At 35.0% G+C, this 20523-nt stretch overlaps 1 protein-coding gene across 2 annotated transcripts; it reads right to left on the reverse strand.

Moving 5' to 3' along the window:
* Positions 1-589: 589 nt before the first annotated feature.
* LRIF1 (ligand dependent nuclear receptor interacting factor 1) lies at positions 590-19888 on the reverse strand. 2 transcript variants are annotated; one of them, XM_075999966.1, is made up of 4 exons: positions 19555-19888; positions 6774-8283; positions 5325-5594; positions 603-4412 (listed from the first exon to the last, which is right to left on the reverse strand). In XM_075999966.1, the coding sequence occupies exons 1-4, from the start codon at positions 19620-19622 to the stop codon at positions 3975-3977; spliced, it is 2286 nt and encodes a 761-aa protein (XP_075856081.1). In that variant the 5' UTR covers positions 19623-19888; the 3' UTR covers positions 603-3974. The 2 variants fall into 2 exon arrangements, with proteins under 2 accessions (XP_075856082.1, XP_075856081.1); XM_075999967.1 differs by lacking the exon at positions 6774-8283 and having other exon boundaries at positions 590-4412.
* Positions 19889-20523: the final 635 nt, after the last annotated feature.

Here is a 20523-nt window from a genome sequence, read left to right on the forward strand (position 1 = left end):
AAATGGATTGAACTCTAAGTAATTCCAACATTAAGAGATCATGGAGAAGGGAAGGAATTAGCCAGAGACTGAGAAGGAGCAGCAAATGAGGCATTAGGAAAACAAAAAGAATACTGTGTCCTTAAAACAGTGAAGAATAAATTTCAATAAAGACATAATGATCAAAAGTATCAAATGCTACTGACAGGTCAAGAAAAAGACCAAGAATTGACCATGAGATTTAGCAATATAATGGTTACTGGAGACCTTGATAAAAGCAGCTTTAGAGTGCTCATAAGTTAAAGATAAAATCCTAATTTGAGTGAATTTCAGAGTGAGAGGGGTGGAGTTTGAGACTAGCAGCATTGGACAAATTATGAATTTTGCTCTAAAAGATATAAGCCACATTTCAGTATCATGGATACAGTATCAGAAGAAATGTATATGGTTGATGTCTTTTATGAGCAGTAAAGCCTTAATAAGGAGAAAAATAAAAAGGAAAATATATTGGAAATGATAGTAGATCATTGAATGAAAAAAAAAAAAAGAGGAGAATATAGGCTAAAATAAAGAAGTAAGAAAAATTAATGAAATTGTAGATGCAATATGTCCATTAGGATGATTTTAGTTTATTTAACTGAATGCTTACTATGTGTTAGGCATGGCTCCAAGGGCTTATAAATATAACTCATTTAATCCTTCTTCTAGTCCTCAAAATTCAACTAAAACCATTCATTTTCCAATTTTTAAATACACTCAAAGAGAAGTCCACAATTTTACTTTCTTATCTCCCTAGGTGGTTATCCAAAACTTTCAGGTGTTTGGTGTCATCTGGCCTTGTTTGGATTCTTCCTATCTGCCATGTTCTCTCCTGCCTTTAAATCTGCTGTTTCCCCTGCTAGAAAAATATTTTCACCACTCCAACTTACCCCTTTGCTTATTTAATTTCTGCTTCTCCTTCACATCTCAGCTCAAATATCATTTTTGAGGAACACCTTTAAATCTCATTACCTAGATAAAAACAGTGGTATATGGGGCTACAATAGCATATTGTGGAGCTTACTAGAACTGTATTTAATCTAATTTGCTTATCTTGGATCTCTAGCCCTCAGCATAGTGGCTTTTACTCCATGTGAAATGAGAAGTCATTGGAGGGTAATGAGAGATGACTTACCTTAAAAGGTTCACTCTGGCTGTTGTATTGAGAATAGGCTGAAGGGGTACAAATATGGAAAGAGATCATTTATGATGCTACCAATACCCCACCCAGTCCAGGGCTGATAGCACTGGAGATGAAAAGAGGTCATATTTGGGGTATTCTTAAAGTAGAACCAACAAAATTTATATGAGTGTGAGAGCAAGCAGTCAAATATGACTACAAGTTTTTTTAGCCTGAGTAATTGGTAAGAGGGAGTTGTCACCAGCCACAATGGGGAAAAATGTAGGTGAAGCATGTTTAAGGGAAGAGCAGGATTTCAGTTTTAGACCAGTTTTGAGGTTTATTTAGCCATCTAATAGAGATATTAAATAGGCAGTTGGCAATACAAGCCTGGAATTCAAGAGCAAGGTCTGGGGATAACGATAAAAACCTGCAAGTTATCAGCACATAAAATAGTATTTAAAGCCATAAAACTGGATGAGATCACAAAGGGAGTGAGTATAAGCAGAAAAGCAAAACAAGGACTGAGACCTAGGGTACTTAAATGTTAAAAGAATGAAGAGAAGGAATCTGCAAGAAAATGACCAATCAATGAGGCCAAAGTGTGGTCTTCTAGAAGTAAAATGAAAGTATATGAAGGAGAAAGGAGTCAGGACAATTGGCTGGTCTTTTGAATAAATCACTGTCATTTTTTAAAAACTGTACAAATTTAAAAGTCTTCTATAGGGTATAACAGCTAGATAAAATGCATAGTCTGAAATTTAATACTGCTTTGGAGAGCCAGTGGTAAAAAATATTCTGGGGTCCACTTGGTAAATTTGGCTAGAGTATTAGAAGACATAAATACTTATTGAAAGGAGCACCTGAAGATTGTTGACTTCAAAAGCAGGAATCAGAATAGTATAAGGACCTTATTTTGGTAAAACATATGTGTACATATGGGGCACAGAGAAAGATCAGAAAGCATATATACCAAGGTGTTAACAGTGGTAAACTCTGGATGATAGAAGTATGATGTGCTAATTTTCTAAGTTTCTACAATATACATGCACTGCTTCTATAATAAAATGTTTTAAACACTTTTCAAATGAAGTAATGATTCATGAAATCACATTTTGTTGATAAATTAAGACTACTGACAATTGACCATCGAATCTAGCAACACAGAAGTTACTGGTGACCTTGACAAGATTTGTTTCAGTGGAGTAGGGGAGCAAAACCTGAAAGTTTGTCAGTTCCTCAAAATATTAAACATAGAATTATCATATGACCCAGCACTTACACTTCTAGATATATTCCCAAGAGAATTGAAAACATACATCCATACAAAAACTTGTGGACAAATATACATAGCAACTTTATAGTAGCACAAAGTAGAAACAATTCAAATGTCCATAATAGATGAACAGATAAACAGAGTGTGGTATATCCACACAACGGAATATTATTAAGCAATAAATAATGAAGTACCAATACATGCTACACAGACAAACCTTGAAAATATTAGGCTAAGTGAAAGAAACCAATTACAAAAGAAAGTATATTGTGTGATTTCAGCATATGACATGTTCACAATAGGCAATTTCATAGAGACAGAAAGTGTATTAGTGCTTGCCTAGGGCGGAGGGCGGGGGGACAGGGAGGGTATGAGGTTTGTTTTGGAGGTGTTGAAAATGTTCTAAAGTAAGAGTGTTGATGGCTGTACAATTCTGTGAATGTAATAAAAACCAGTGAATTGTACACGTTAAAAGGTTGAATTTTATGGTATATGAATTACATTTTAATAAAATTGTTACTAAAAAAATCCCAACAGAACCTAGTTGACATCTGTATTTGCTTCATTCCCTTTCAGTATTTTCTGATTTACTATTTTTCTCTTTTGTTGCTAATGTACAGGTTTTTTATTTTAACCTCTCTTACTTCCAGGGATTTGTTCATCATTTTTTATATCACCGTATCCTTCTCCCCTCTTTTAATCTCTATCTCCACACCACTCCCAAACTCTCCCAAATCAAAGATTAACCAGATAGAAAAACTACACTTGAAAATTTAAAAAGTATTAAATGAGACCATGGTTCAGATCTACTTTTCACACAATCTAAGTAACATATGTACATATTCTCCCCCTACCAAAAGCAGCATTTGCCTAGGAATAATGAAACATCACTTTAAGCAAACAATGTATCAAATAACCTGAATTCCAAAACACGTTTGGATTATAAAAAATTACTTTGTAAAGTTATAAAACAAGTGTCCCTCACTCTTCAAAAATGTTTGAATATTAAATAATGCTACCATAATACATTTTCCTTCATGAAACAAACAAACAAAATAACAAAATGATAAGTAGAAGATATCATCACTTTATGGGTAAAGAGACCAAGCAAGTACATACATACATAAACCCATTCATAAAGCTAAGTTTGGAGCTGATCTCTCTCTTCCATTGTAGAATTTCAATAATACACAATAATTATCTATTGTTGAAGTAACACCTGAGCAATTTAGCTAAATATACAAACAACAACAAAAACCCTACACAAATATTCAAACTTGGAGAATTCAAGTTAAAATAATAGAAAAATATAAAATTTTTCCTTCCAAAAATAGGTATCTAAGACAAAGGTTTAGATACCCCCACACAGATTATTCATAAGTCACATGTGAATCAATCTTTTCTGGGTTCCTTAAATAAAATTTTATAATCAACTGACAAAAAAGCAAGTTTTATATTCTAAGACACTTTCAGAATTCATCTACAATTAACTTATTAATACAAAAGTATATTTTTAAAAACAGCCATTTCATTGAAGTCTTTTAAGTACAGGAGATCTTATTATTTTTGGTGCATCTTCTTACGCATTTCTTCGAGAGCTGCTTCTTTCTCTCTTAGCACCTGCTTAAGTCTTCTTATTTTTTCATCTCGAATGGTTTCTTCTAACTCAGGTGGTATCACGGGGAAAATATCTTCAGCATAATTTTTATTAAAGGAATGACTTTGTTCATGAGCTGCATTTGAACTCAATGAGCCTTTCTCTTGCTTCTCATGGATATAGTGTTCTATCTCAGTTTTCTTTTCTTCTCTGCTCTTGTTGAGGCTTGTGTGAATGTTATGTTGTGATACATCTGAAGCTGGTAAAATACTGTTAAGGAGTTGGGAACTGGTGACATTAGTTCCCCCATTTATGACTGCGTCACAAGCACTCTCAGTTTTTCTCTTTTTTGTGTGATCCATCTTCTTAATGGTTTTTGCTTTTCTTTTCTTATCAAGACTCTGTTGCAATGTCAAATAAGATTCCAAAAGAAAAACAAAATGTTATTCTTTTATATATATATACATATACATATATGTATGTATGTATCTATCTTGTGCTGTCAAATTTAACAAAGTTTGCAGAAACAAATATTTAGCAATTATACATAAATCAGCACAATGTATTGGTACAACTACAGCAAGGAACATTTCCCGCTGTATAGTATCAAAATAAATAACAATGTCCTAGTGATATTCATTAAGAATAAATTGCCCAATACAGATTTTCTTGCTCAAATATGATAAGCCATATTGACCCACCACCAAAAATAATAGCACTTGGGAAATGCCTGAGAAATACAATTGATTTAATTTTTTCTCTTCCTTTGCACAGTAGGCTTATGTGTTAAGATTTGAAAAAACTTGACTAGTCTCTGATCTAAAGTTCAGAATTATTAAATGATGATATATTCCTAAATAGAATAGTAGTACAGTAGGCAAAGTTATAGAGACATTTCTTTTCATCATTATTGACCATTTAGGTTGTTTAAAATGTTTGGATTAAGAGTATTGCTGCAATGAACATCTGAATGCTTATATTTCCGACTATACTTGGAATATTTCCTTTAGATAGTCTTCAAAGTAGGATAACTAGTTAAAAAGCTATGGCTATTTTCTTATAATATTATCAAGGAAAAAATAAACAGTAGCTGAATAAAAATACTTAAAATAACATCTTTAATTAACCAGGGATGCATTTTTACCTCTGCATATACTGTTCTTTTTATCATTGTTTTGGTATAATATATATATTTGTAAATTTGTTAAAAATCATCTTTCATAGTAATGTACAATGCTAAAAATGAAATCAAGAAAATTAATAAATCTATATATCTTTGTAGTATCTACAAAGAACACTTTAAAATCTATTACCTGTTTTCTTTTTTTTGCATTCACCATAAACTCTGTATCTTTGTAAGTACCACTCGTCACCAAACTGCTAAAGGAATCAAAACCTTCTCCAGAGCCAAAATGGTCAGGAATTCGACTAAGACACACTCTCAAATCTTTAGTAAGACCAAATATCTTTTTTAATTCAGCATCACTCTTCAGATATGATGTCTTATTATTTCTTCCTTGCAAAACTTTCTTGTTTCTTTCTTTAGTACCTTTTTCTAATGTTGATGCCATCTCATTCTGGATCTGGAATTAGGAAAAGAAAACAAACAATACTGCTAATTACTCAAATTATTTTATCAAACGAGCAACTAAGTAATTATCTCATCTTATACAAAAGAACACATGAAGCTTTAAAATCCTAAATGGTTGGTTTCCATTACCCTTGCCTTACCACCCACACTCGAAAAACTGAATTTAACTAAGTACAAACTTAAAATATTCCCCTACAATTTCTCATTTAGTTTGTTGCCCTAGAAAGGTAACAAGTAGTCAATTCTCAAACACCTAAAATGAGAATGCAAACTAATGACAACTTAAAAATATATATGACACTATTTAGAAATTATAGTCTTCTGGAAAAGTCTTACTAATAAATCTTATATTTAATACTCAGAATTAACTACTTTGTATCTCTAGAGTTCAATGAATTCTGTACTGCTGGGGAGATATTCTGACATTATTAAGTAGGCCTTTAAGCAAGCAAGGAAAAGGTAGCTACAAATATTTAGTAAGCACACAGATACATTATTTTAAGTAGAACAGAAAGGTAACTATGTGGGTCTGTTGAGTAATTGGACAAGAAGCCAGAAAGAAGAGCTAAAATTAAAAAAAGGAAAATTGTGTACCAAAAAAATTCCACCATTCAAAGATGTTGATAAAATCCTATTTCTACAAATTACTGAAAGGTACTAACTAGCCCTGTCTCACCTCTTCCATGGTCAACTTAAAATAACTGCTGAATATCTCCCTACCCTCCCCCCAAAAAACATTGCATAGTATCTCTTATATGCATAGCATTGATCTCTTCATATACTAAAAAGTAGGCTATTAAGTATATATACACGTGTGTGTACATATGTATTTATATATATACTAACACAATTTTACTAAGCTTTGAAATCACTTTATTCTTCCCTAACTCTTCTAAACCTTGTTGGTCTGTGACTTTTTGTTTTGTTTTAAAGATTTAGCATGCCAAGTAATTTAAGAGAAAGATACCGCTTGGACTATCCTAACTGTACTCCTCTTCAAATATTTACTCTGATGAAAGTTTTGACTTGATTAAGCATTCATATATGTATAGTATGTGTATAGTAGGGTGGGTTGGGGGAGAAGAGGTATCATAGATAATTTTGAAAAACTAAGAAAGAAAAATTTTCTATAAAAATATACAAAAAGAACACCCTGACATGGGAAAATTACCTTTGGTTCTTGGTCTCTGAAAACACACTGTTGTGAAGTAACATTTGTTGCACCAACAGAGGAACTTATTTTCTCTATGCTCTGGATGATATTTTCTTTTCTGGGGGCATTTTGTCCTGTACTAAATCCATCTGGACAGACTGGATTTGTGAATAAAGTCTTACTCTGTGTTAAGTAGTTACTGGATTGATTCATATTATGTGGATTTGTGGTAGAAGGAGACGGTTTCTCAACTTTTTTATTCTTCTCTGCCCTTAGATTGGCCATGAAAGCAAGCTGGGTATTGGGAAGTGATTTTGTCTCCATCTGGGAAGATTTACTTTTAGCCAAAACAATATTTACAACCTCTCTGGATATTTCTGTGACTGGACTCGAACCCACTATCTGTAACGTGTCTTTTCTTAGTGGAATATCAGGAGAAATAGAATTCTGGTGGTCAATTTGTGATGGCAGAACATCTGTCCCCTTTTTAGCCAATAGATAGACTTTCCCATTAAACATAACCAAAGCATTATCTTTAATAGGCAAATTTTTAGAATGTGTCCCACTAGGTCTGATGGTACTCAATGGTGGCATATTTACAGCATTATCTCCCAAACTTTTCTTATCTACAAAAGTTTTTAAAATCTTTGAAGCCACATTATTTGAAGACTTAACAGGAACAAGAGATGGAGTATAAGGCTGTAGATTTTCTTGAAAAATCCATTTCACTGGAGCAGCTTGAGAATGTTGACCACCTTTTAATTGTCTCTCTGCAGCAATATTCTTTGGAATTTGTGTGGCATTTAGTATCACTGGCTTTGCTATTTCTGTAACAGGTTTTGGATAAATGTTTTGAAAGTTCTTTGTAACCACATTTTTCACTGTATTTACAGGAGATACATAAATAACGGTTGGTACGTGGGAGGCCTCGACTGTTCCTGAGGTACTTGTGGTTGCAGTTGCAAGTATCTTTTGCTGAACTGAAGGAGGCAACGATGATGCTGGTACAGATTTCACTTCAGCATGGGCTGGAATCTGTAAATGATGCCCAGAAGGCAAAACTGGAGACTTCACAGTCACTGGAAGACTCTGGGTGTTAACTACAATATAAGATGAATCATTTTGTGTTGAGGAGGAAGGAACAGCAAATGTTTTCATGGTGAGTCCTTCAATTTTCACACCATGACTCTGAACTTTAGAAACTGCTGAAGTAAAATTTTCAGTTCCCACAGAAGTAACTCTACCTTCTTTTGCTGTATCTACTGTTCTTGTAAGAAAATACTTTGAAGAATTGGCTGGCTGAAAAATGGGCAATTGAACTGATGCACTTGTAGAAGAGCTGGAAATCTGAGTCTGAAAAGTAACTTGAACTGGTTTTCCTCTATTCCCTTTCAAAGCATCAGACATGACTGAAGATTGAACTAGTGGTATAAGATTTCCAGAAGAATTAGGAATTGGAAGTAATTGCAGAAGATTTTTTCCATCCAAGCCAATCGTCTGAACTACTTGGTACATGCAGCCTGAAACACTTAAAAGAACATTATGAGTAAATAAATACAACATACTACATGGTATATACATTTTATTTTTAAAACAAATATTACTTTAAAATATTAAAATATAATAAAAGTATATAATTTTTCATTTTGAGTTTTCAAAGTGAAATACTGCAAAACAAAGATTTTGAAGAAGTAGAAGAGATAAAGATACATTCAGCTTTGATTGGGATGCTCTAACGTGATTAGGCAATGGGTATGAGATATTCACATTTATTCTTAAAACTAAAAGTAGACTTTCCTGAGGTTTTTACTCAGTATAAAATTATGCTACTAGAATAGGCTCCTCTTAAACTGTTTACATCCTTCCTTCTCCTTTTCCTTGAATTATTTCCTCTTGTCCTCTACTCTTACTGAGCAAGATTCTCACTACCCTTCCACTTACTCTTACTCTATTTCCCCTCATTCTTTTCACCCTCTGATCTGTTCTGTCTTCTTCCTACTAATGATTCACAACTTCTGTCAGCTATTCTTTTGCTTAAGGCATCTACTATGGTGATACCCTTGTTTGCCACATTTTTGTACAATACACTTAACTGAGTTACTCATGTAGGAATCATTTTTTTCTGTGATATTATTTCAGTACATTTGAGGTTTGGCACTAAATATATAGTCCTTGGTATAGCAATTATTTTTATCATTTTATTGCCTATCAATGCATACATATAAATCACCATAATTTCAGGTGGATAGTTTTCAATGAATGCAGAACAGATTGGAAATCAGTAATTTCTTTTTTTACTAAACACTTTTGATCCCCATGCTTATTTCTTAGTACAGATTGTCTGATTTTTTAAAAAGCTAATATATACTAATCTCTGTATGTATAATCAATTATTTGGGGATTAATTGAATATAGACATGTTAAGTTACTTATACCTAAAACAATCTTTCAGTTTCTGGAAAATATTGAGCTGTTGTGGGAGTCAGGGTTATCATACATACTATCATTCTACCTATGTACTCTTCCCTCATCAAACTCTTCATAGTTCAAGTCTTAGCATAAATGATACTTTCCAAGAGATACATTTTCTGATCACCTTAACTACTCTTATCCTTCCTTCATAATTAATCTATAATATTACACCTGTTAACTTCCTTCATGGTACACACAACAGGTTGTCATCATATATTAGTATGTTCATCTACAGACTGCCTCTTATGTTAAATTCTAGCAACATGAGTGCACAGTCCATGTCCTACAGACACAGTATGTTCTTGGATGACTAAGATCACATGAAGAAAAACATTCAAGGACAAAAAATAATAATAATTAGGATTCTCAAAAGTATAAAGGTATGTTTTACTACCTTTTTAGGTGGGGTTTTAAAATTCTCAGATATCAATTAAAATAAATGCCAAAAATCTGATACATCCTAGGATGTACTGGAACTGTTTTAACCTTTCTGCAACCCAAATGACACCATTACATCCTTACAAAAATTTAAAACAGTCTTCTGGACACTTGATAGTGTGTCAGAATGCTACACGGACTTTTGATAAAAGTTAACCTCTAAAGAGAAGAATGGCCCCAAAGAAAAGTATGAATTCTTGCTTTCAGAACTTGAAGAGGAAAACCCACCTTCATTACCTCCCTATACCCTTTAAAAGGTATATTTGAACTGGATAAGAACTTATTCAACAATTAAACAAAAATCTACTGAGTGTCTATAATAGTTCAGACACCAGGCTCAATTAGAGGAAAAGACTCAGTAAGCTATAGTCTGTGGGCCTTATCTGGTCCCCTCTGTTTTTGGGCAGCCCACAGGCTAAGAATGGTTTTTATATTTTAAATGATTAAAATAAAATCAAAAGAATAATATTTCATGGCATGATAGTTGTTAAGATTCAAATTTTAGTATCTATAAATAAAGTTTTATTAATATATAGTCACTCATTTCTTTATGTTTTCATATGGCTGTTTTCATGCCATAACAGTAGAGATAGTGGAGCAGAGATCATAAGCCTAAAATATTTACTATCTGGTCATTTACGGAAAATATTTGCTGGTTCCCAAGATAGATCAACCCACAATCCCTAAAATAACTTAAAATACTGGGTACATCGATATGTAAACAGGCAATTATCATAACGTGAGGTAAATTATATAAGTGAATGAGAACGAAAATGCTTGCTTGCTTCCTTAAAAAATTCTCTTCCCAAGGCTTCCTAAATATGGTCTTCTATCTCTGCAGTGGTTCCTCAGTATTCTCTGCCAACTCATCCTATTTAAATTAACTTTAAAATCATAGCATGAACTATTCTCTTCCTATTCTGTACTCTTTCCCCAGATGATTTATCTTAAATGTGTAATTTCAATTAAACTACCATTTAAAATAACAACAATTTCAATATTTATATCAGTTGCTTCTTTGATACTCAGACTTATATATCCAACTTCCCTCCTGATCAATCCATTCAGATTTTCAAAAATTCCTAAAACTCAACATGGCCAGAAGATCTCTGCCCACCCTAATCCCCAAATTCTTTCCCCTCCAGGGTTTTCTTCTTTGGTAAATGGCATCTCATCTGTCTTAGAAGCCTAAGTCAGAACAGGTAAATCTTGCTTTCTTATCCCCTTATATTCAATCCATCAGAAAAACCTGCTGATATTATCTCCTAAATTTCCTTTGATCTGTTTAATTCTTTCCAAATCAATTGTTACAACCTAGTCCAAGCAAACATCATCTATTGGCTTAGACTACTATAATAGATAGCTTCATAATTGATCTTTACTTTAGTCGTATCCTCTCCCTTTCAATTCATTCAGCACACTAACACTGGTCCTACCTTGCTTAAAACATTTCAGTGGCTTCCCATTATTCTTAAGAGTGGTAGGAAGAAAACCATTGCTTCTGATGCAATGGAAGCCAAAAGAGAAGGTTTCGAGAAAATCAGTCAATTCTACTAAAAGTTTCTGAGAGGCCAAGTAGGATGAGGATCTAAAAATGCACACTGGAAATAACAGAATGAGGCTTGCTGGTGGCTTTAAAAAGAGCAGTTTAGTGAGGAAAGAAGTTACTAAGGAATGGATATGAAGATAGCAAGTACAGACCAATCTTTCATGAACTTTATCAAGAAGAGAAAGACTGGCAAAGAGATGGAAGAAGAAATGGGGTCAAGGAAGAGATCTTTCTTTTTCCTTTTTTAAGGTTAGATAAACCAGAACAAACAGATGTAAATACTAATGTGAGCCAGTTAAGAGGAAGATGCTGGTAATAAAGGAGAACAAGGGATAATTAATAAGAAAGAGTTAGGAAATGGAAACCTGAAGACAGGTGAAGGGATTGAATCTTAAAGTTGGAGAAACATCTCCTTCTATTGGAACTAGAGAAAAGGTAAGGTGCATTTGCAGGTAAGCTTACAGCTCTGGTGTCAGGTTGAAGTAACTCTGATTTAATAGTTTTTGTTTTCAGAAAAAGAACATGATTATTAGCTGTTAAAAATAAGAGCAAAAATAGAGAGAGATTTGAGGAGAATCAAAGATTTGAAACAGTCTTTGTGAAACAGTAAGCTGACCAAAATAAGTATTAGATTTGCCAGGTACTGTTGATGGCTCAGGGACACAGGAGGTGATTATGAACTTATAATGGTACCAATCTGTACTCCTGTGAGACTTTTTTTTTTCTTTTTTGAGACAGAGTCTTACTCTGCCCGGGCTAGGGTGCCATGGCGTTAGCCTAGGTCACAGCAACCTCAAACTCCTGGGCTCAAGCAAACTCCTCAAACTCCTTCTGCCTCAGCCTCCCAAGTAGCTGGGACTACAGGCACACACCAGAATGCCTGGCTATATTTTTTCTATATATTTTTAGTTAGCCAATTAATATCTTTCTATTTTTTTAGTAGAGATGGGGGTCTCGCTCTTGCTCAGGCTGGTTTCGAACTCCTGACCTTGAGCGATCCCCCTGCCTCGGCCTCCCAGAGTGTTAGGATTACAGGCGTGAGCCACTGCACCTGGGCCTCCTGTGAGACTTTGCTTGTCACACCAGGCATAAGCATAGAGAAGGCATATTTCTGAGTTCATCCAGGGCTGGGGTTGCTTCAGAAAGAAGCAATAAAAATCAGAGAGTGGCAAAAGAATTTGCGGTGTTGATAAGAGTTATTAAAATGATGAAACATAGAATCTAAACTGGATAGGAAGAAAATGAAAGAATAAAAGGCTAAAGTAGAGGGATAAAATAAAGGGATTATTGGAATAGAGAGCTAAAGTTAACAGTTATAGTGAGAGTAAACAAGGAAGCTATAAATATAGAAACAGGCATGATGATTGAATCAATTTTGTAGATGCAGCAATTTCATCTGATAACATGGATTATAGAAGTAGGTAGATGCAAAATAATAGAGAATAAGATCACTGGCGAAAAAGATCTCTGCACTGAAAGACCAGGTGACAAAGATTATCCATATAGGCGTTGAAATCATATAGAATTAGAGGGAGGTTTGCAGATGGTATTAACGAACCACAATTAAGAAATGATATGCCAGAAAGCTGTCTTGAAGCCTCACTCTTTCCTCTGCAGTCCATTTTCTTTCCTATTATTCTACTAAAACTTCATTCCCAAAAGTTACCAAATACGTTCTCACATTTAAATCTGTCTTTACTTTATCCTCATTCTCTAGGTGCTCTCTTTGCAAGTGACAGTGCTACCTAATTATCTCTCCATCTTAAAACTCTTTCCTATCATGGTTTCCATTTGTGTAAAATTTCAGTTTCTCTTGACTTTCTTAATATTCTCTTTCTTATTCATTTTCTGTATTCTAAGCATTCAACTATGCCTATCCCACAAAGTATAGTTCTTGACTCTGTTTTTCTCCTTCAAGACATTCTTCCTTAAAGACTACACCAATTTTCATGGTTTCAACTATTTCCTTCAACTACCTTCTTTGTGATGACTCCCACAGTTATATTCTTTCATTCCTATCCCCTAATATTGGCCTCAGTTCCATATTTGTGATAATGTCTTACCAAACATTTTTAATACCATCATTTTAAATTCAACAAGTTAAAATTACTCTCTACTGAAAACTAGTATTCTATCCTGCCACCCAATTATGTGGCAGCACCACTATTTTCCAGGTCATATAGATTTTAAATCATCTAGTCACCTGTGACTTATCCTTATTATCCTTATTTACTTTAGATTCACCCACAGCACCTTGCATACATGCTTACAAAAGGTAAACAGTCAAATGTACACTGAATCACCAAGTCTATAAAGTTTTCTTCTTTTTAACAGATTATATTAATCTTCTCTTCACCAATCCAACTTCCATCATCCATATCAGAGCCTCATCACCTTTGTCTAGCACTCATTATCTCATCCCTACAGTATTTTGCTCTAATATTTAAACTAGTTTTTTCTGACTGCAGCCACTATTGACTATTATGTATCTCTGGCAGATTAAAATTGTTTTTATCCTGTTACCTCCTGCTCAAAGTTTCAACATTCATCATGGGCAATTCAGCTTGATATGAAAGTCATCTACAATTTAGCCCCAATCAATCTCTAAACAGTACCACCTACAACCTCTCAACATGGAATCTCTGTTCTTACTAGAGAGATCTCTTTGCTATTCTGGAAAATGCTGTTTATATTATTTACTCAAAGTATTATTTTTTTCTTCTCTAACAATATAAAATAAGGTTTGAATTCCATCTTCTCTATGAAATATCTGCCAGTCACTCAAGCTTATTTTCTTCCAATTTGGAATCTGTAAAGCATTGGTGCCACTAATGCTGGGAGTTATATATTGTCTTCTTTATTACCTTTTATCTATTAGCTAATTTTTAAAAAATGAGTATTTTTTCTTCAGTAAGACTGAAACTCCTTAAAGTGAGAGACTATATCATCTATTTTGCAATTGTCCTTCCAATACCAAGCACAATACATCCTGCATATACACAGTATATCCTGTATATACATTTGATATAAAAAATATCTCAAAAATGTAGTTCTTTCCAATCACCATTTCAAGTGAACTGTCTGAATGCCTCTTACTGTCTACTCTCCTTTGGCTTACTTTTGTACTTCATTTGTCAGTAACACCTACCTAACAAATTAGAAACTTCAATAGAGCAGAATCCATGCCTTTATAATTTGTGTAGTAGCAGGCACATTTTAATTGTCAACATATTTAAGCAAATTACATAGACTTCTAATATGTCATACACTATATTATATGGCCTCTATATTTCTGCTTTACAAAGAAATTATGAATATTGCATAAACTATTTTCAAATATGATCACTGAATTTTTTTCCTTCCCTTTCCTCTATTTTCTTTCCAAAAAGGGAAGAAAAATGCAGCTTCCTCCATGTCAATATATCAGTAGAGATTCACATAATCTACCCACAGGCCATAAATTCCTTAAGGGTGAGTTGTCTTATTCATATCTAAAGCCTTTGCATCTAATTGAGCAACTGGACATCGCAGACAATAATGTTAGCTGAACTGAATCTTACAAGCTGTAATAAAAAAAAGCAATAATTTCTCGGCAACAAAATAGAATGAGTTCTAAAAATTAAACAGAAATGTAGACTGCTAAGGAGAGAAGTGATAAATCAGGGTGAAATTCATACTCCTTCAATCAATCATTTTTTCAGATCTAGAAAGAACTTTTAAATTAAGAGATTAACTAAAACCCTACAAAGATTGCATTCTGCTGCTTAATATCAGAGATAAAACTAGAACCAGATTCTGCATCCCATGCTCTGGTTTGGTCACTTAAAAATAATCACCAACATGCTAATTACTTAAAAGGCTAGTGTTTAAACTGAGAAACTACATTGGAAAAATAATTCAGCTTAAGACTTTAAAAGAGAAAAGAAGAATATATTAGAAAGATTATAGGCTTCTAATCCTGGCTCTTACAATTACTAGTTGACCAATTGGAAAATCTCCTTAACCTCATTGAATATCTGTTTCTTCATTTGTTAAATGGGGGAAAATAAGGCTTGCTATTAGAAGTAAATGAAATAACGCCTGATAGTTATCATCTTCCTTTATAAAATATGCAAATGGTCCCCAAGAATATGAATCAGATAAGATCTTTCAAAAATGTTATGAGAGCTTTAATAAAAAGGCCTATTAAACATACCAATAATGTATAAATTCTGACATTTCTGATTATTTGTAATATTGATATGAGGCATTCACATATTAGAAACAAGATGATGAAAATGTGGGAGACTAATGAATATTTGTAGATACATTTGCAAAATATATATTTTCAACTGCTAGGAGACCCTTTTCCATCTTACTATCTATTATATAACATTACATACACACATAATATACATAAAGTACATAATGTAATAATATATACCATATGATATTATGTATATAACAGATATGTTATAATCCTAATAAACAGCCCAACAGAGTAGGTGTTACCATTCCCATTATATAGTTGAGAAAACGGAGCTTTAGAAAAATTTAATAACTTATTTGGAATTACATGATCTCCTTGAGCAATCTTATCCATTTCTTTTTGTATTTGCATAACCTCACCATAACAGGGTCCAAAAAGTTCAAATGCATAAACTGAGAGATTAATAAGAGATTTCAGTTAGCCTGTATATGTCTGTCTCCATCAGTTAAACACATACACATATAAACCACAAAAGATAATAAAACTTACACCACATACAGCTAAATGCACACTAAACTGACAATGAATCATTATTGGTTTAACCAAACCACGCGCCCTGCTGAGGACACTAATTTTAGCTCCCCATTTGAAAACAAAAAAGTTAAGGGAAGATAGACGCCGACTGTCAATCACATGACATCTTAATTCATATTATTCTGGGATGTATAATCACAGGCTTTTATTATAATATCTCTAAGCTGATGCTTCCCAAATCTCTATTTTCAGCTCAGACTCAGCCTGAGTTTCACATTCACATATCTCTGATAGTTTTCTTGGTGTGTTCCTCGTCTCAGTTAAATTTACCAATATTCACCCACAAATCTGGCATCATAGTTGAAGGCCCCTTTCTTCCTGGCAATTGACTAACAAGGTCACCCCATTTTCCCTTTTATATTTCTTTGAATCCAACCCTTACTCTACATCAGCTAGTTCAGGCCCTAAAAATCTCTGAGAAGACAACTTAATAGAATGCTTATGGTATGTATCCCTCACCCCCAAATCTACACTGCCATCAGTTATCCAAAACACACACCTGACTATGTCAGTCTTTTTCATAAAATCCTCTGAACAATCTCCAACAGATGAAGTCTGATTTTTATAGCAGGGCAAACTGAATCCTTAAGAGGTATCTATGTATTCTATCTGTAGTACAGAATCAAGAATAAATACCAGATATTAGTAATAAATCATACTGGTATTTTATTTACCAATTTCCTCTGCCTAAGCACATCATCTTTAACTAGATACCTAATACTTATGTTTCCCAACTCAGCTGCTCCTGAAACCTTTTCTACAACTCCCTTTTTCTATGCCCTTACAGCATCTTTTGCACAATGCTATCAAAATTTATCACATCATCTCTACCTCCCCCACCCCCACCAAAACTGTAAGGTTTTTAATAGGAAATGCCCATAACCTCTTTTCATCAGTCTTTCCATTTAGTATGGTCTATCGCATACATAATAGGCACTCAGTAAATGTTTTTTAACCAAATGTTTAAACTGTACTGATAAGTGATGAACCAGGATCTGAATCTAACTCCAATGCTTACCTTCTTTCCACTATGCCACTCTGACTCCTGCTTTTTGCTTTGCTAAAAAACCCCAAATTGAAATAAACTAAATGTGTACTATCAAAAATATCTTCCAGGCCAGGCATGGTGGCTCACGCCTGTAACCCTAGCTCTCTGGGAGGCCAAGGCAGGAGGATCGCTCAAGGTCAGAAGTTCAAAACCAGCCTGAGCAAGAGCGAGACTCCATCTCTACTAAAAATATAAAATTAATTGTCCAACTAAAAATATAGAGAAAAAATTAGCTGGGCATAGTAGTGCATGCCTGTAGTCACAGCTACTCAGGAGGCTGAGGCAGGAGGATCACTTGAGCCCAGGAGTTTGAGGTTGCTGTGAGCTAAGCTGACACCATGGCACTCTAGCCCAAGCAACAGAGTGAGACTCTGTCTCAAAAAAAAAAAAAAAAAATCTTCCAGATTTTTCCTTTGTACTATGAGATTAAACTTGGGCTTTATATTTTATGCTCTGAAATTAGAGATTCTTCAAACAATATACATTATGTCTTACATTACTGAAAAAATTTTTAAAAAGCAGTAACTCAAGAAAAATTCAAATGTCCACAAAAAAATAAGAAAATCATGCAGTCAATTAAACTATGGAGAAAATAAATGATTTAGTATTATCAAATATATTATCAGAAAAATAAGAAAACTAAACTTCCAATAAACTAAAAGAGCTGATGTTAAAAATATTACTTACAAAATTACATTTTGATGTCACACAGGTTATTACTTAGAACAGAATAAAATATGCAACCCTTAACCAAAGTGTTAAACAGCTTCAGAAAGACATCGAGTAAATATCCCAAATATTGTGATGTAAACTTCAGTGATTTAAAGCAATAAGTGCATTCAAAGACAATGAAAACCAATGAGTTAATGAACTCAAAATGATTTAGGATTATAACCCAAACAGTATCTGTAATTTAAAAAAAATCCCAAATTGCCAAAAAGATTAGAAATTGGATACAAGAATTAAAGTACACAATAAATAAAAATGTAAAATTCTTTATCTTAGTTTGGATATTGAAAAATAATGCAATCCTAAAACAAACTGCCTATAAATTACAAGTCAGATGTCATCAAACATCCAAGTATGAAAACAATGTACCAGAAATTAAGCAATCATTAAAAATTAATTCTACTTTGCGTATCTATACAGGATGCTATTTCTGCCTCTTCCCCCAACTTTTACCACAAATTAAAAAAGAAAAACACGTACACAAAAACAGCCTCTTTTATGATTTGAAATACAATGGTTTTTTTCTTGATAGTTCTTCAATATTGTTTTAGCTCACGCTATTAGGGAACATTTCCTTTCGTAATATTTGTGCGTGCTTTTAAATAATCACCATTACTTACATCTTTATCACAATCGGGTTCTTTGCTTGTAATTAAAGAAAGCTACTTCCTGGGCTAAAATTTGTACGGAATTAAAACTGTATTCTTACAGTAATAGCTAATACTCAAATAGTGCTTTGCTCTTTTCCTACACTAAATATTTTATGTATAAATTCATTCTTAATCCTTAAAATATTTCTAGGTGCTATTTATGGACTGTAAACGGAGGCACTAGGCCTCGCAAATACTGTCAAAGGTAGATTAACCCCAGGCAGCCTAATTTTGTACAACGCAAAGCCCTTTCCATGAGTATGTTTGCATCTTAGCGCTTCATTTTGCTTCTGCAGACCTATTTTTCTCACCACTCATAATACATACACTAATCACGGAATACAAGGTAAAACATTCTGCCTCAGCTAACATTTTGTTTCATTTCAACTTGATTAAAATAATCTTTTTAAATAACTACTAAATTGTTGTCTATTTTCTAATTTACAAGACTGTCCTTCTAAAAAGTACTGGAATCTCCCCATGTCACAGTTCCTCCACACAGCCAATGAGATGGCACTTCATTACACCTGCTCCAAAAACGTTGTTCAAAAGGATTTCACACTGAGAATTTCTGTTTCTCACTCTTCTCTTTCTTCACATAAAGCTACTGTTTGGAATTTTAAATATCCGCTTCCCTTGTTCTAGAAACACTTTTCTTCAATTACAGCCTCTCTCTTTCTCACTAACTCTATTAAAATGTGACTATTTTCACTGAAAGTCCAGTGTCACCAGGGCTGGACTCGCTAATCCGCGCTGATTTGCTGCGTGTTTTTCTGCGTGTGCGCCAGAATCTTCCAGAAGGTTTTGGTCACACAAGTACGTCCGCCATGTTGATTTTCCTCTCCCGTGGAGATCTACTCTGTCCACCTATGAAACTTGAGACGCCGGAGTCCCGCGGAGCCAGGGCAAGGGCTGACGGCCTCGGCCTCTAAAAAGTTTTCGGTTTCCAAGAGGAATGCGCTCTAGGGGCTCTTAAGTGCTGAGGTGCCGAGCGCTTCCCGCTTGAGTGGCGCGCCCTGCGGATCCAACTCCTCTGAGCTGCAGAGCGTCCGGAAACCGAGGCCCTCTGGACAAGCTGCTAAACACGGGCTGAAGGGCCGGCATGGGGAGAATTCGAAACCGGTACTTACCAGTGCGAGGCGTTGCCTGAATTTTCCTCTGCGGGTTTCAGTAAGACCCTCTGGAGGTTATTGGACATTTTAGAGGGGTGGGAGGGGACAGCTCATCCAGTAAAGGGGGCAGTGTGGGGCCGAGGCTCTCAGAGGGGCGAGAACCAGAGTGAGAGAATGTTGTGCTGGTGGTGCTGCGCTGCAACTCTGAGGAGTTCGACGCTGAACGGAGGGCGCCGGCAGGCTCTCGAGAGGGCGTATCCCAGGCTTCGGAGGGAGGGCAGCCACCGAGAAACCGGAAGACTCCGGGCGAGTGACAGCAGCCTCCCGACTCTGGGCTCTGAGAGAATTGACCCAAGTCTCCACCCACTAATGCCTACGACAGCGCTCCACAGCCCGGCCGAGAGGCCGCGGGGGGCGGGGCACCGATGGCGCCGCCCCTAGCAGGGCCGTGTCAGCTGTGAAGACTGCTCCAGCCTAGCTCTGCGAACCCCGCCCACCGAAGCCACAAACCCGAGCAATAGCTTCGGCCCGTGGCTTCCGCGCTCGTCATGTCCGGCTGCCAAGCTAACTGGCTCGCTAAAGCCCCGCCCTTATGATACAATCCAATCGCAAGCGAAGTTTGCTATCTTTTCTTCCGGATCAAGGAACGAATCGCAAAAGAAAATTTTCCGGACGCCTACGCAAAATAAAATGTTTCCGGGGTCAATCATAGATTTTTCTGCCTTTTTACTTGCCACTGGTGTAAGTTTTCCTCTCTTGCTAGTGCTTTAAAAGCCATTAGCAGGATTTTTTTGGAGTCGTCATACACTCCTGGCATGAAGAAATTTTAGATGCCAGCCTGTGGCCAGCGATGTTATTTGTTACTACTTCTCTGAAGGTTTTTCGTTTTTTCCCTCTTTCCTGATGCTTTGCTTCTGCACTTGCTTACCCTTTTCCTCCATCCCATGTTCATGCCTCAGTCAGAACATGTTAATTCGTTGATTCTCT

Source organism: Microcebus murinus, chromosome 2, assembly GCF_040939455.1.
Source record: "Microcebus murinus isolate Inina chromosome 2, M.murinus_Inina_mat1.0, whole genome shotgun sequence".
In the NCBI taxonomy this organism is placed as follows: Eukaryota; Metazoa; Chordata; class Mammalia; order Primates; family Cheirogaleidae; genus Microcebus; species Microcebus murinus.

What these genes read in the sequence shown, in the direction of transcription:
- LRIF1 (XM_075999966.1), bottom strand. Translation starts at nt 19,622, where the DNA reads ATGTCCAATAACCTCCAGAGGGTCTTACTGAAACCCGCAGAGGAAAAT. An exon ending in TCAGAGACCAAGAACCAAAG is followed by an intron (nt 5,595 to 6,773) that starts GTAATTTTCCCA and finishes TCCTAATTCCAG; the next exon opens with ATCCAGAATGAGATGGCATC. An exon ending in ATGCAAAAAAAAGAAAACAG is followed by an intron (nt 4,413 to 5,324) that starts GTAATAGATTTT and finishes ACATTGCAACAG; the next exon opens with AGTCTTGATAAGAAAAGAAA.